This window comes from Oncorhynchus clarkii, chromosome 23 (genome assembly GCF_045791955.1).
Source record: "Oncorhynchus clarkii lewisi isolate Uvic-CL-2024 chromosome 23, UVic_Ocla_1.0, whole genome shotgun sequence".
In the NCBI taxonomy this organism is placed as follows: domain Eukaryota; kingdom Metazoa; phylum Chordata; class Actinopteri; order Salmoniformes; family Salmonidae; genus Oncorhynchus; species Oncorhynchus clarkii.
Genome location: NC_092169.1, coordinates 38,605,663 through 38,623,086, shown reverse-complemented (window position 1 = coordinate 38,623,086; position 17,424 = coordinate 38,605,663). Strand labels below are relative to the sequence as shown.

The window sequence follows — 17,424 nt, the reverse complement described above, 5'->3', positions numbered from 1 at the left end:
GAACTAACAAGAAGACATGTATTATTGGCCACATTTTAAATTGACAAATGACAAAATATATATTTTTTCGGTTATTTGGAAAGGCAAATGTTAGGCCTACTTCACTGCGCTTTTTCGCTCTCACGGGCGAGTCACCAGCGTACCCGTGCTCTCACCATACGCACTGTGCAAGCTTATGACCATATTTTGGAATGGGTTTATGTATCCCCTATAATAATAACTGGTTGTGCCCTAAACCTGAAGCCAATTGGAGCCTACTGCTATTGCCAAAGGCGACGATGGACATTGGCCATACGGAAACCATGTTGTTGTAAAGGTGGAGAAATTGGGAGCTATGATGATGAGAACATTGCCTAACAAAAAGCCTGCTTACCTTGTATGTACTTTCGGTCAGCTTATTCACATTGTCATGATCCCTAGACATGTTGGCAGTTATTTTTTCAGTCTCTACAAGATGGAACAACAGAAACAAGCCAAAAACCAAAGCCAATCACTCGAAGTCTATAGAATTCCTTTCAAATCCAAGGGTGGGCTGTTTAATTGTTCCAGGAGTAGTTTACGCTTGATGGCATTTGTCACACCTTGCATGTACACGTAGAGCCGAAACGCAACTGTTCGCTGGTGGCCAAACAAACCGGCATTCACCGCTGCGCTGACAGCGAGACAGTCAAACTCACTGTGTGTCCGCGGTGCGGGAGGTAGAAACCGTGGTATCCGAGTCGTCACTGCTTTAGTCAAAGCATATAATTAGGAATGATAATTATAATGATAATTCTCCCTGACCAAGACGGCTGCCATTTAGTCCTATTCTATAACTTTGAGGGATTATGATCACATAGTCCCTATAGTAATTTAATAGGATATTTATGAGTCAAGCACTTTCGGTGCTGTGGTTTTAGGTAGATCATCAACTCGGAATTGACAATAGGGGTTGGGCGCACACTCTCCCGGGGCGGTTCTTGTTATTGCATTCGGATTAATTTAAATCACAATAGGCTTACTTTAAAATCAATTCACACCCCGATTTGGCCATCGACATCAGTCTCATGTAAACACCTTATGTGCCTAATTATGTTGTGGTTAATTAATGGTTGTTGTAGGGAAAGGGGATAACTAGTCAGTTGAACAAGTGAATGCCTTCAACTGAAATGTGTCTTCCGCATTTAACCCAACCCCTCGGAATCAGAGAGGTGCGGAGGGCTGCGTCTTCGGCGCCCGGGGAACAGTGAGAACAAGTGTCTTGCTCAGGGGCAGAACGATAGATTTTCTACATTGTCAGCTCGGGGATTCGATCCAGCAACCCTTCGGAGAGAAGACAACGTTGTTTCTACATAGTTTAGTGCAGAAACCGTGGTAATTAACTACAATGACCCCCTTTCTGTGTGTTTCATTTGGGCAAGCAATGTTAGTTAGGTTAGTGTCGGGCAGACACCGGAGAGAAGAGTCAGAAGATGCAAATCAAGAGGGATAGATAACTGTTACTTCGCGAGGTATCTACCTGAAAATACATGATCTAAGTGATTGATAGTTGGTATTCAGAAGTCATATTTACTTTGAAGAACTTCTAAAATGGTGGTTTTGTCAGACATCATAGGCAGTAGCTCTGTAGAGATGAGATGATGACTTGAAATAAAATAATACAGTCATAAAATAAAACAAATTTAATCTACACAACAACTGAAATATGTTATTAAAGTAAAGTAATGTGAACAAGTGATGGTTAATAACTGATAGGCAGTAATGGGCAGTCACTACCTTCATGGGACTTTAATTCATTGTTGTATTCTGTCTTGTTGCAGCATTCAACCCCGCATAATGCATAGCGCATGTCATGTTTACATTTTTTTTGTCGAAACTGAAAACCGTGATTATTTTAAAATAATCGAACCGAAACCGAACAGACCTCAAAACGCACTAATCTCTCAGCACTAAATCAAATCAAATTGTATTGGTCACATACACATGGTTAGCAGATTTTATTGCCAGTGTAGCGAAATGATTGTGCTTATAGTTCTGACAGTGCAGCAATATCTAACAAGTCATCTAACAATTCCACAACAACTACCTAAACACACAAATCTAAATAAATGGATGGAATAAGAATATGTACATATAAATATAATGATGGGTCAATGGCCGACCTGCATAGACAAGATTCAATAGATGGTATAAAATACAGTATATACATGGGATGAGTAGTGCAAGATATGTAAACATCATTATTAAAGTGGCATTAATAAAGTGACTAGTGATCCGTTGTTAGAGTGGCCAATGATTTCAGGTCTGTATGTAGGCAGCAGCCTCTGTGTTAGTGATGGCTGGATGTTTAACAGTCTGATGGCCTTGAGATAGAAGCTATTTTTCAGTCTCTTGATCCCAGCTTTGATGCACCTGTACTGAACTCATCTTCTGGATGATAGCGGGGTGAACAGGCAGTGGCTCAGGTGGTAGATGTCCTTGATTATCTTTTTGGGCTTCCTGTGACATCAGGTGCTGTGGGTGTCATGGAGGGCAGGTAGTTTGCTCCCGGTGATGTGTTGTGCAGACCGCACCACTCTCTGGAGACCCATTCGGTTGTGGGCCGTGCAGTTTCCATACCAGGCGGTGATACAGCCTGATAGGATGCTCTCAATTGTGCATCTGTAGTTCATATTAGGTCCTATACTTTATTTAAATTTGCATTTAACTAGGGAAGTCAGTTACAAACAAATTCTTATTTACAATGACAGCCTACCCCGGTCAAGCCTGGATGACACTGGCTCAACCCTATGGGACTCCCAATCACATCCGGATGTGATACAGACTGGATTCAAACCAGGGACTGTAGTGACACCTCTTGCATTGAGATGCTGTGTCTTAGACCACTGCGCCACTTGGGAGCCCCTATACACTTGACAATGGGCATCAAATGTAGTCTTGCTCACTATAATCTGAAAATGAACCATAACTCTGAAAAACATGTACTAATTCATCTCTAGAGTGACGTAGATGTTCACAGAAGCGATGAATGTCGTCGTTCACAGAGGACCAGTCCTGTTTCTCTGTGTTTGGCTCCATCTTGTGGCCATATTCAATACTTGAGCTCATAAGTGAGATGCAAGCGTCATAACTAGCTGACGTCAAACAAGGGTCTTGCTAATCAATATAATTATATACTGCACTAGATAGAACATGGCTGACTTCATAAGCTTGAATTTTTATATCATATAGGCCAGTCCTATGTACAGTACTAAGGTGTACAGTAAAAGCTTCAAGTTCCTCTGTGTACACATCTTAAAGGACCTATCATGGTCCAAACATACAAACACAGTCATGAAGAGGGCACGACAAAGCCTCTTCCCCCTCAGGAGGCTGACTGAAAAGATTTGGCATGAGCCCTCAGCTCCTCAAAACGTTCTACATCACCCCATGGTATGGCAACTGCTCAGCATCCAACCACAAGGCCCACAGAGGGTAGTGCGTACGGCCCAGTTCATCACTGGGGCCAAGTTCCCTGCCATCCAGGACCTCTATACCCAGGGTTGGGTAGGTTACTTTCTAAATGTAATCAATTACAGTTACTAGTTACGTGTCCAAAATTGTAATCAGTAACATAACTTTTGGATTGCCCAAACTCAGTATGGTAATAGATAACTTTCCCTTAAGCGGCATTAGATAAAGACAAAAATGTATGTTACCAATTGAACCACATCCATTACAGGATACATCAATGTTAAAGTTTACATAGCTGGCCATATATGGATGTTACATTTTACTTTATGGGTTGGTTAAGTAAGCTTCTTCTAACCCATCGCTTTCTACTATATATAATAATAATACCATTAAATTATATCTTTACATTAAAAACCAAAGTCTATCAGAATTCCAGTCATTCCAATAAATGTTATACCCCTTGATCTAAAAGAATAGAACTTGGAAATATGGAAGTATAGATTAGGCAAATTGTTTTACCTGAGTATAACCCCAAAACTAAGGACTTATTATTATGATTTTGTTGTCATGGAGGACTGATTGGACTCATTGATTTGAGTTGAAAAATAAATGCTGCGCTTGTGCTTTGAGCTCTACTGAAAAGTACTATTTACATGTGAAAAATGAATGCCATATGCTGCATTTGCTATAGGCTTATTGTTTAACTTTTTTTTCGTGACACTTTGATATCTTGATAATATGCAGCTGTTTAAAGGGAAAATCAAATCCAATTGTTTTTGTCACATGCGCCGAATACAACATTCACCTTACAGTGAAATGCTTACTTACAAGCCCTAAACCAACAATTCAGTTTTAATAAAAAATGATTTAATATAGAAATATAACAAATAATTAAGGAGCAACAATAAAATAACAGTAGCAAGACTATGTACAGGGGGTTCCAGTACCGAGTCAATGTGCTGGTTAGTCGAGGTAATTGAGGTAATATGTACATGTAAGTAGAGGTAAAGTGGCTATGCATAGATAATAAACAGAGAGTAGTAGCAGCGTGGGGGAGGGGTGGGGACAATGCAAATAGTCCGGGTAGCCACTTGATCAACTATTCAAGAGTCTTATGGCTTGGGGATAGATGCTGTTAAGAAGCCTTTTTCACCTAGACTTGGCACTACGGTACCGCTTGACCTGCGGTAGCAGAGAGAACAGTCTATGTCTAGGGTGGCTGGAGACCTTGGCAATTTTTTGGGCCGTCCTCTGACACCGCCTGGTATAGAGGTCCTGGATGGCAGGAAGCTTGGCCACAGTGATGTACTGGGCCTAACGCACTACCCTCTGTAGTGCCTGGCGGTTGGAGGCCGAGCTGTTGCCACACCAGGCGGTGATGCAACCAGGATGCTCTCGATGGTACAGCTGTAGAACGTTTTGAGTATCTGAGGACCCATGCTAAATCTTTTCAGTCTCCTGAGGGGGAATAGGCTTTGTCATGCCTTCTTCACGACTGACTTGGTGTGTTTGGATCATGATAGTATGTTGGTGATGTGGACACCAAAGAACTTGAAACTCTCAACCTGCTCCACTACAGCCCCGTCAATGAGAATGGGGGCGTGCCTGGTCCTCATTTTTCTGTAGTCCACAATCATCTCCTTAGTCTTGATCACGTTGAGGGATAGGTTGTTGTCCTTGCACCACACTGCCAGGTCTCTGACCTCCTCCCTATAGGCTGTCTCATCATTGTCAGTGATCAGGCCTACCACTGTTGTGTCGTCAGAAAACTTAATGATGTTGTTGGAGTCGTGCTTGGCCATGCAGTTAAGGGTGAATAGGGAGTACAGGAGGGGACTGAGCACACACCCCTTAGGGGCCTGTCATGCCAAATAGTGTCTCCCTATACGTCACAATGGGATTGGATAAACTATTAGCGTTTGTTGCTATATCAACAGTGTGGTGACCTAATGATTTGAATTTTGGATATCATTGCAGCTTAAATGAAGTTCTTTTCATCATTGCTATTCAAACAAGGCTGATTTTTGCAACAGTTTAGCTGTTTTAACAAGTTTGGTTTAGCTAATAAAATGAAAACATTAATTCTAACTACTTTGTGGTACCTTGTTAACATTACAACATGAAATCCATGTCTTAAATGTTTTGCTATGTTTCGGAAATGGCAAAGAAAACGTGTAATCTGCTTGACACATTAAAGTCACTTAACTTACAGATCACAAAGTCAGTTAATTTCCACTCCATTTATATGCAAATCCCTTTGATTCGTACGCTGGCTTGTCTGGCTGTCATGTTTTTAAATGACCTGCCCTTCCCTTGTCTACACTGACATAACATCATTTCAGTCGTCCTCTATTATGTTTCATGTTGTTCTATCTCGCACGGCTCATTGGTACACCCTTGTGGTTGAATATATATGGATCTATTGTTGGTCCTAGGATACAACAATGAATAATGTGGAACAAATAAATACCACCAAAAGATACCTTACAATTTACAATAATAAACATCTTATGAAACAGCTGTGAAAACCAACCTGGCAATATTTAAGATTTTAATACATAAACATTTTGGTATAGTGTCATCAATTTATTTTCACAGATTGTTATTTTTGTGCACTCACATGGCAAACAGACTTAAATACTTATTTCTGGTATGTGGAATAAAGAGGTAGGTGCTGTGTGGTTGGGAGGTTCTGCCTGTCACTTGTTCTCAACAGGCAGTCTCTGGAAGGGGGACTTGAAGAGGGAGACTGCAATGTTCAGGCACTCTTTGTTCTGAGTGTTTGCAGTGCTAGTGTTTTCAGTTAATCTGTGTTTCTCACATATTATATGACCAGTATGATATGGCTAGCAAACTTTATTAGCAGACAATGACATCATGACAATAACAGTAGCTTTAAATGATATAATGACACGGAGGAGGGGATGGGATGAGTGGGCAGATTGTTGGGCAATCAGAAGTCACTAGATGAAGAATTTTGTCTGGAGGGAGAGGAGAGAAAGAGTTAAAGGATGAAGAGGCCCTCAACCTTTAATGAAGGCCCTCAACCCCCTACTCTATCTTTGTAGTGTTTGACCTGATGGGACTTGGATAGGTGTAGCAATATGGTGATGACTCAACCCTCAACAGGTTATTAAGGTTATTTACAATGACATACAATAAGATGCAATGTGGTAAAATACCTACCATCTTGAGGTGGGGAGCCGGGCAAGCAGTGAAAACGGGTTAGGAAAACATCAGACAAAACAGATGACGGACTATGGACAGACAAATTCACGCACATTGACGACATGAGACAAACAGATGCATGAAAATTCTTGCAACATCTCCAGCCCTGGACTGGAAATGGTGCCAGGTAACCAGCCTGAAAACAAGAGGAAATATGTTTTCTCATGGATTTCTGATGGTATCGTGCCATGGAGGGTTCCTCATCTCTGCAGAGAGCAATAGCAAACAGCCCACAATCTGTGCCCCCTTTCTACTTCTGGACTGCTGGCCACTCCACAGTCAAAGAGGTCCCTGGAAAAGATGAGAGGTGAGTTGTGAGAGAAACTCTGGGGTGGTGTCATGACCACTAGAGTCATACACCTTAACAGTACCTACCTGGCAGCGGAGGTAACTTACCCAGCGGAGGTAACTAACCCAGTGGTTAGCCTTGAGACTGACTATCTGGATAAACCCCTGTGCCAGTGTTGGTACTGCTGACAGCATGCCGATGCCGCCCACCGCGAGGAGGCCTCCCACTTCTGGATGCTGCACCTGCAAAAGTGCTTGAGCTTGAGCATGATCAATTGTAAAATTGTCTAACCAGGTGTGTGACGGAAGAATGACCCCGCGAAGGTCCTCCATCCGGCCACAGAGAGCAGCTGGCCTTACCTGCCCCTGTTGGACACTAGTGATGAGAACCTCACTAGTGTCTTCTAGTCCAGTGACTGGCCTTACCTGACCCTGTTCCTCCAGTCTGACGCAAGCCACCTTTGAGAACATTTGATGGATTAGATATGTACTTTTCAATAGTTTTTTAAGTACTGTATATCCTACCTCAAACTGGTCCCCTTCCGACTCAAGAGCACAGAGAATCAGACTGACGAATACGCTGATTCGGTGTGCGAGTTCATTAGAACGTGCGTTGAAGATGTCGTTCCCATAGCAACGATTAAAACATTTCCTAACCAGAAACCGTGGATTGATGGCAGCATTCGTGTGAAACTGAAAGCGCGAACCACTGCTTTTAATCAGGGCAAGGTGTCTGGTAACATGACCGAATACAAACAGTGCAGCTATTCCCTCCGCAAGGCTATCAAACAAGCTAAGCGTCAGTACAGAGACAAAGTAGAATCTCAATTCAACGGCTCAGACACAAGAGGCATGTGGCAGGGTCTACAGTCAATCACGGACTACAGGAAGAAATCCAGCCCAGTCACGGACCAGGATGTCCTGCTCCCAGGCAGACTAAATAACTTTTTTGCCCGCTTTGAGGACAATACAGTGCCACTGACACGGCCTGCAACGAAAACTTGCGGTCTCTCCTTCACTGCAGCCGAGGTGAGTAAGACATTTAAACGTGTTAACCCTCGCAAGGCTGCAGGCCCAGACGGCATCCCCAGCCGCGCCCTCAGAGCATGCGCAGACCAGCTGGCCGGTGTGTTTACGGACATATTCAATCAATCCCTATACCAGTCTGCTGTTCCCACATGCTTCAAGAGGGCCACCATTGTTCCTGTTCCCAAGAAAGCTAAGGTAACTGAGCTAAACGACTACCGCCCCGTAGCACTCACTTCCGTCATCATGAAGTGCTTTGAGAGACTAGTCAAGGACCATATCACCTCCACCCTACCTGACACCCTAGACCCACTCCAATTTGCTTACCGCCCAAATAGGTCCACAGACGATGCAATCTCAACCACACTGCACACTGCCCTAACCCATCTGGACAAGAGGAATACCTATGTGAGAATGCTGTTCATTGACTACAGCTCGGCATTCAACACCATAGTACCCTCCAAGCTCGTCATCAAGCTCGAGACCCTGGGTCTCGACCCCGCCCTGTGCAACTGGGTACTGGACTTCCTGACGGGCCGCCCCCAGGTGGTGAGGGTAGGCAACAACATCTCCTCCCCGCTGATCCTCAACACTGGGGCCCCACAAGGGTGCGTTCTGAGCCCTCTCGTGTACTCCCTGTTCACCCACGACTGCGTGGCCACGCACGCCTCCAACTCAATCATCAAGTTTGCGGACGACACAACAGTGGTAGGCTTGATTACCAACAACGACGAGACGGCCTACAGGGAGGAGGTGAGGGCCCTCGGAGTGTGGTGTCAGGAAAATAACCTCACACTCAACGTCAACAAAACTAAGGAGATGATTGTGGACTTCAGGAAACAGCAGAGGGAACACCCCCCTATCCACATCGATGGAACAGTAGTGGAGAGGGTAGCAAGTTTTAAGTTCCTCGGCATACACATCACAGACAAACTGAATTGGTCCACTCACACAGACAGCATTGTGAAGAAGGCGCAGCAGCGCCTCTTCAACCTCAGGAGGCTGAAGAAATTCGGCTTGTCACCAAAAGCACTCACAAACTTCTACAGTTCTTAACTGATTTTCCGAGTTAAATATAGGTAAAAAAATGTTTTTGAAATACCTCCACTATCAACAGCGACTTCCAACACGTTAACGTTTGAGTCATTTAGCAGACGCTTTTATCCAGAGCGACGTACAATAGTGAGACACAACAGCTTTTTGTATTCTGACACATACGGCTAAAACGCATGGACAGGATTTCAAGCTATTACGTATATCTGGGAAACATAAAGGGCATGAACAATTTGCTAGCACCGGCTGACGAGGCATCTACTATCGGTTGGCCATCTGAAGACTGTCCCCATTTCTCAATTTCTTAGTCCTGAAGTATCCTACACCATTTTTCTCTTCTGTGAGCGGACAAGCGCAAATGTATCGGTAAATATGATGTGTTGTATGTGTAATATTTGGGCAAAAAAGCAGAATTTCATTACAGTAAATGTAGCTTAATTTTGTGAACTTCTGGTTTATGATTTCAGAAATATAATTGCGTTGGTCGTCATGTCACTTCCACTGATTCTGAGCCCCCAAGTTTTGGGGCTCGCGACAGACGGTTTGAGCAATCATCGTGGGTTTACTTTTACGCATAACATTGTTTTAATACAATACGTTTTAACAAAATGTATAGTAAACTCATGTTGTTTACATTTTTTATTCAGAAAATATTGCAGGGAAGCTCAGCTTCATTCAGACGGAAGGAAATGTGACTTATCTGCGGGACAAGGAGCTGGCCACGGAAGTTCCAACCGAGACAAAGTTTGAACTGTTCGATCCAAGGAACACTTTACGCACTGCCAGATTCACCTATACCTGGGACTTCGGCAACGGGTAGGCATATGTGGACTTGCCTGTTTATCATCGAATGTATGTTTTGTAGTTTAGGCTATATATTTAAATATTATGTGCTTGTTATTTATTTATTTATTCGATGTTGTGTGATGCTGTTTTTTACTGTAAGGATTACTGTTGTTTCTGTTGTCTTGTCAGTGTTGAATGTATTCCATCAGGGACCACGTTAGAAACAAGTGGAAATGCTTTAACCTGTTATCCCTGGGTTGTCCTCAATGAATAATTTTGCTCAATAAATCATCAATCAATATTCTGGTTTTGTAAGAGAGGTGCTGAAGGGATCGGAGCCGTCTGTGCACTATAATTACTCATCCCCTGGAAACTACACTCTGCGGCTGAGAGTTGGGGCCCAAGTGAACAAAACCTCTACTCCACTAACTGGGGTATACACCATGGACGTTACAGTTTTGGGTAGGTAGACAGAATACACATCATTGTTGTTCATAATTATCTGGTTTGAAATAGTAGAGTTTTTAAATATCACATTAGGTTTACCATACAGTAAGTGACACCACAACATCAATGTAGGTGTATTGCACATCTCTGCTATTTTCCAGACGCCATCAGAAATATTGAGTTGAGCCCTTTGAGTTTCCAGGTTTCCAGAAACAACAGTCTGGTTGTTCATGTGGATGGAAGGTGGGTACAATTTCTCAGTAGGCCACACAATTAACACACACATCATACTAAACATGTATAACACATCAAATAATCAGCTCATTTATTCTCTCTCTCCTCTCTCTGTTTCCTAGTCTTCCAATGTAGATGTGTTGTATTTATTCTCATCATCTCTCTCTCTCGCTCTCTCTCTAGTCCTCCCATGTGGGTCTGTTGGAGGTTCCTACAGAACTGTGTATCAGCAACCCCTACAGGCTGTCACCTGACCATGCTGTATGAGAACACTATGACACTGAACCACACCTTCACAGCTTTAGGAGTCCACTGTCTGGACATCAGCGCCCGCAACGACATCAGCAAACTGCAGACCTCCTACAACATCTTTGTGAGGAGAGATCGTAAGTCTGGTGTTATCATGTGGTCTGTGGAGATTTGGTCCACAGTAGTCACGCTAGGCAGAAGTTACAGGATAGGACAGTACAGTTCACACTTTGTCCTCTCACTTTTTTGGGAAGGCCCAAAAAATTGTCAAAGACTCCACCCAAGTCGGTAGACTTTTCTCTCTGCTACCACACGGCAAGCGATACCGGAGCGCGAAGTCTAGGACCAAAAGGAAGCTTCTACCCCCAAGCCATAACACCGCTGAACAATTAATCAAATGGCCACCCGGACTATTTTCATTGACACGCTATAGTCACTTTACCCCTACCTACATGTACAAAATAACTTGTACACATTGACTCGCTACCGGTACCCCCTGTATATGGCCTCGTAATTGTTATTTTTATTGTGTTAATTGTAATTTTTATTTGACTATTTTTATTTTATTTAGTAAATATTATTTTAGCTCTTTATTGAACTGCATTGTTGGATAAGGGCTTGTATGTAAGCATTTCACAGTAAGGTCTACGACCTGTTGTATCCGGAGCATGTGACAAATACAATTTGATTTGATTTGAATACAGTATAAATTGTTTGATATAGTACAAATGATCCATCTATTAGTACAGTGTCCCTCAGCAGTTCTGGTGGCACAAGAGGTTTTGATGAGAATTTATCTCTTTAGATTTCATGGTTCTTCCTGTAATCTTCAGCTGAACCGAGTGATAGTGTGTTCAGAGAAATGAAAAGACGTCAGTGGGACAGTGAGCAGGGTTGAGGAATGCAGCTAAGGAGTTCTGGAGGAGAGCAATTTAACAGCAGGACCCACACCCCATACTGCATTTGTCTCCTGTGGTGAATTGATTTGTGCTGGATGGCATCGTTACAGAGGAGTTTCAGGAAGCTTGTGACCTCATTTTAATGCATAACAAATAGATAGTTTGAAACCAGAAGACTAAAAGAATGATGATGGTTTGTGTAAATAGGAACATGATTCAATGGTGCACAAAGTTAAGACAAGAGGAGACATGCTAATAATCATGTATGCATATACTCGGGAGTATGACAGTTACTAATCGGCAGTTAATTGTAAAAAGAAAATCAATTCTGCTGTCTGACCAGTGTTCAAGCTTGTCTAACTGCATCACGTAATACTGTAGAAAAACAATTCTCTCTTTGTCTTCTTATAGCCCCCATTAACCTGCTCTTCACCCTGACATGTACTGGGATCATCTTGGCAATACTCGCCTTCATCACTGTTATAGCCTGTCGCACTAAGAATGGACACAACAACAAACCACAGGTAGGAGACTGACAGAGGGACTTGTTGAATGTTAGGCCCTGTTTCAGTACTTATCCCAAAGAAAGGAAGCTATTCTACAATATGTCCACATGAGGGTGATATATACCTAACAAATTGACTAACGATCAACTCCAAAAATTGTTCGTAGCAGTAAAAAGCGCTGTTAAGCGATGTTGTAGTACTTGAGTACAGGACTCAGTTTTGGTTCAGACTCAACTCACAATTCTCATGACTCGTGACATGACTCGGACTCCACCAGCAGCAATGATAGATAACTGTATTATCTAATCAGCCTTACAAACGTGAAACATTGTAATGAAATGTAGCTTAGCAAATGGTTGGACTGCAGCTTTTAGCACTACCAAAAGACTCAGACTTGGATTCAGACTCGGACTCAAGGTTTACTGAACTCTACATCACTGCTGTCAAGTGATGGGGGTTTGCACAGTGTATTTGTTCTTGTTCAATATGAAACTACTAATAAATATTCAGACAATGTAGCCCTACAAACTCCAAAAAATACTTGTGTGTCAGTGTAAATATGTATTTTTTATTTGACAGATGTCTAAGTCCAGTAACGCCACTTACTCCAGTATGAACATGGAACTGCAGCCACAGCAGGACCTCCCTGATATCAGTAGTGATCTCTATGTGTCCAGGCCAAAGAACGAAGAGGTCCAACCCCTTCTACAGCACGGGACCAGATCTGTCGCCAAATCCTACCGCAACTAATCTTCATTTATACACTTTGATTTGAGCTTGGTGTTGGACTGATTCAAGACAAATGTTAATAGTTTGCTAACAATGTATAGTTTGAGATGGATATATGGCACCAGTAACATTGAACTATAAATTGTCAGTGATGTAATACCGATGTAGATTACATTCCCCTGTCTGTGTGGACTTTATACTTACACTATTTTGCCTCTGATGATCTCATCCTCAGACCCAGCCAAAAGCCTGACCTCGAAAACTAAATATCCATACAAGGGGTTTTAGAGGATTGGATCCTCTATGATAATAGATGACAGCTGCCAGTAACCCTGTAGGGAAGTGTCCTAATGTGTATTATTACCCAGTGATTTATATATACGCTAGATGACTGATCAGTGGTGCTGTGTTGAATCCAAGATGCCTCCATTTTGGCACTCTCCCTCCATTGTATAAACATTTTGGGAAGCTATAGAAATGCATTTATTCATGTCTACATTCATTTTTGCCACATTCATTCTATTACAGACACCTTATCGCATACATTTAAATTACATTTCATTACTAATGTTACTATCCCCACGAAAACAAAAAAATACTTAAATACATGTAATTTTGTCCCTGAAACATTTAATTGAAATACTGTAGAGTTCCATTCATTCCTATGGAGGGCTGCTCCTACTGGGGAGTGCCAAAATGCAGACCGACGGCTTCAAAGCCTCTCAATGGCAAAGAGATAGCATAAGCAATCCAGTTTTATATATACATTGCTGGTATTACCTAACCATACTGGCTGTCACCACAGATGGTCCATTATATTGACCAGATACTCCATTGGCCACTCTAAGAATTAAAAGAATGTCTTCAAAAATGTAAGGCAGATTGGAGAAAAAGAGATCGGGTAAGACCATTCTAGCCAATGAGAGAGCAGATACACGTGTGATAACAGGCAGAACCAATGAGAGAGCAGATACACGTGTGATAACAGGCAGAACTCTGATATAAGGGGCTTTTTATGTCACATCCTACTAATATCAGTACAGTCATAACAACCTAAGCATTACAAAACCCCTATTAGATCAAATAAGCCACACGTTGAAAATAAGCCATTACATTTTTGGTAATCACTCTTTGACCTCCATACAAAAAAACTGGCTTGGTGAGAGGAAAAAAACAACAACAAACCGCCACCTGCTGGAGAAGACAGATTTTGGGCCGAGTTATTCCTCTGCTGTCACCAAACCCACATTTCAGTCAGGGCAACAGAGATGAATTCATGACTAATGACAATGACCTTGATTGACAGATGGCTTTAGCTTACATATTTATTTAGCAGAAATTGTATTTTAATTTGGGTTTGGGAGTGTGACTCATCAACATCTTTAGAACATTTTAATTTAATTTACAAAATGTTTTTATGGAATGCCAAGAAAGTCAATAATGAAAGTAAAAATAAATCAAGCGTCATTGTCAGTAAGAAGTCTTGTTATATTTACAATGTTATTCACAGGTTATTGTCCCCCAAAATGTATGTATTTGTTGGGTAATCGACATCTGTCGCCATTATTTCTACATATTTATCTTGCTGTTCATGACTGTAACCTACTTGCTGCTCACGACTGTACCAAAGGTATTATGTATCTGAATGGTATCTTACAATACAATCTAACTTGAGTTGTAGGCCTACTTCATGTTACGCACCCACAATCATTAAATCATATGAATTGTTCTTTTATGTATTTTTCTATTTGATATATATTTTTCTATTTTTACCACTTTATGGTATAATGCACCCCAATTGAACAATGAGACAGGATCGAATATTAGTCAAAGTGAATGTTTGCAGTGGTGTAAAGTACTTATGTAAAAATACTTTAAAGTACTGCCTAAGTTGTTTTTTGGAGTATTTGTACTTTACTATTTATATTTTTGACAGCATTTACTTCACTACAATGTACCTTTTACTCAGTACATTTTCTCTGACACCCAAAAGTACTCGTTACATTTGGAATAGTCTGCAGGACAGGAAAATTGTGCAATTCATGTACTTCGGGTACTAGGGGGTAACTAGCCCCCCCACTAAGAACAATGTATAATTGCTGACACAAAAAAAGCTACGTTTGGATGAAAATTGGATTGTGGATGAATGTCATGCTTAGGCGAATAAACTATCAAGGGAAATAAATGGCTATAGTTTATACTTTTTAAGTTACCCCCCAGTTATTTCATGAAATAATGTTTTTAGAAAAGTGGAGCATTTAAAAAAGGTAACTCCCCCGGTAGAATATTATGGCATAGGGTTTCACACAATTGTGTTCAAATCCATTTAATCCGTTTCATTTAGAAATTCTTTAGTAAGTAATACTTAAAAGCTAAGTCTAGTAGTCTTATTTTAATTATTTAAATAAAATATTGGGGGAAATGGTGTTGCACATGTCACCATTAATAGGGGCACTATGAGGAGATTTGATTTAAAGTCCCTCTTTTTAACTCACCTGCACATTAATTAACTAAATTAATTAACTAAATATGAATTTGAATCCCAGCAGTCTTTGAAATTACATTCAGGAGCAAAAGGTTTTCAATAGTTGTTTTCAATTCATAAAATAAATTATTAATTGGAATATAATATTGGAATGGATAATAAATAATAACATCAAATAGCATTGGAAATAACATTTAATAAAAATATCGTAACTCAGTGTAACATTGATGTGGCAACTCTCTTATGCTCTGCTATTGCACAATTCTAATTTGTACCTGTAGGTCACAAATAAAGCTATCCCCAGTAAAATTGGAGCGCAACTCATGAGCCCACCTTTTGCACTGCTCACACCTAATCCAGTCCCCACCTGTGACTGAAAACAGGGGTAGAGATGCCAATTGAAAAGCTCTCTCTTAAAAACTTAGATCGCTATATAGCTAGCTATATGACATAAAATGCTGTGTAAAATAGCTAAAAGGCTATACAATTGCATTAACGGTAAAGCTATCAGTCACTAGTGGAAACATTTGCAACTGAAATTAAGTTACGTTATCTTTTTTTAATGTATTTTAACTCAGACATTCTGGTAGTAAGGATGCTAGCTAGTACTCCTAGCAGCTTACTAACATTTCCTAGCTAGGTAACTAACATTTACTGTTAGTGAAGTTGCTAGCTCGCAAGTTAGCATAAACTAGCACAAACTGGGCTAGTCACTGTCTAAATGACAAATAGAAATACATTCATAACCATAAAGGGGTAACTAGCCCCCAGGGGATGGGGGTTACTACTTTACAAAAAAAATATCTTAATGTTTAATTCTAAACAAGTGGATCATTTATCTAAAGGCTTTCCTACTTGTATATTTAAAAATTCGGGATCGGTGTCCCTTCAACGGGATGGTTGAGCTAATGTAGGCTAATGCAATTAGCATGAGGTTGTAAGTAACAAGAACATTTCCCAGTACATAGACATATCTGATATTGGCAGAAAGCTTAAATTCTTCTTAATCTAACTGCACTGTGCAATTTACAGTAGCTATTACAGTGAAAGAATACCATGCTAATGTTTGAGGAGACTGCACAATTTTGAACATGAAAAGTTATTAATAAACAAATTAGGCACATTTGGGCAGTCTTGATACAACATTTTGAACAGAAATTCTATGGTTCATTGGATCAGTCTAAAACTTTGTATATACACTGCAAAATCTAAATTGCACCTGGGCTGGAATAATATATTGTAGCCTTTCATTGCATTTCAAAAGTAATGGTAAAAAAAATACAAAAGAACGGTTGTTTTTTTCTTTGTAATATCTTATACTAGATATATTGTGTTATATTCTCCTACATATATTCACATTACCACAAACTTCAAAGTGTTTCCTTTCAAATGGTACCAAGAATATACATATCCTTGCTTCAGGGCCTGAGCTACAAGTAGTTATATTTGGGTACGTCATTTTTGGCGAAAATTGAAAAGGGGGGGGGGGGGGATCCTTAAGAGGTTTAAAAACACATATATAGATCTAACTTCATTGGAACTTTCAAAATTAAAAAAAATTGGATCAACTTGTTTTGTTGAAATATCTCCAAAAGTTGTGATGACACAGAGGACATTTTTTTGTTCAGCGGGAACAGTAACAGACAGGGAAAATGTTGGGGAGAGAATTTGGTGACATCTAGTGATCTTTATGTGAAATACAGGGGGAGGGGCAGTTACACCAGAGAGCTAATTACCCCTTACTACCATATCAAGAGAACATCTCTGGTCATCCCTTCTACCTCTGATCTGGCAGACACACTAAACCCTGGCTATATTTAATCTAAAAAAAACAAGAAAATTGTGCCTTCAGGCTTGCTTAATATATGTGAAATTGTTAATACTTTTACTTTTGATACGTAAGTATATTTTAAGCAATTACATTTACTTTTGACACTTAAGTATATTTAAAACCAAATACTTTTAGACTTTTAATAAAGTAGTATTTTACGAGGTGACTTTCACTTGAGCCATTTTTAATGAAGGTATCTTTATTTTTACTGGAGTATGACAATTGGGTACT

At 40.6% G+C, this 17,424-nt stretch overlaps 2 protein-coding genes across 2 annotated transcripts in view; one reads left to right on the top strand and one right to left on the bottom strand.

Moving 5' to 3' along the window:
* Positions 1–868, bottom strand: part of LOC139381438 (BAR/IMD domain-containing adapter protein 2-like 1) — a 55,617-nt gene extending 54,749 nt beyond the window's left edge. The window contains exon 1 of the mRNA XM_071124955.1: positions 374–868. Within this exon, the coding sequence (XP_070981056.1) occupies positions 374–424 (51 nt within the window). The 5' untranslated portion in view covers positions 425–868. The remainder of the gene's footprint in view (positions 1–373) is intronic.
* Positions 869–9,022: 8,154 nt separating this feature from the next.
* LOC139381617 (transmembrane protein 130-like) lies at positions 9,023–14,604 on the top strand. The gene is made up of 8 exons (XM_071125282.1): positions 9,023–9,393; positions 9,495–9,583; positions 9,675–9,843; positions 10,130–10,275; positions 10,422–10,503; positions 10,678–10,880; positions 12,054–12,166; positions 12,728–14,604. Exons 1-8 carry the CDS (start codon positions 9,386–9,388, stop codon positions 12,896–12,898), a joined length of 981 nt encoding a protein of 326 aa, XP_070981383.1. The 5' UTR covers positions 9,023–9,385; the 3' UTR covers positions 12,899–14,604.
* Positions 14,605–17,424: the final 2,820 nt, after the last annotated feature.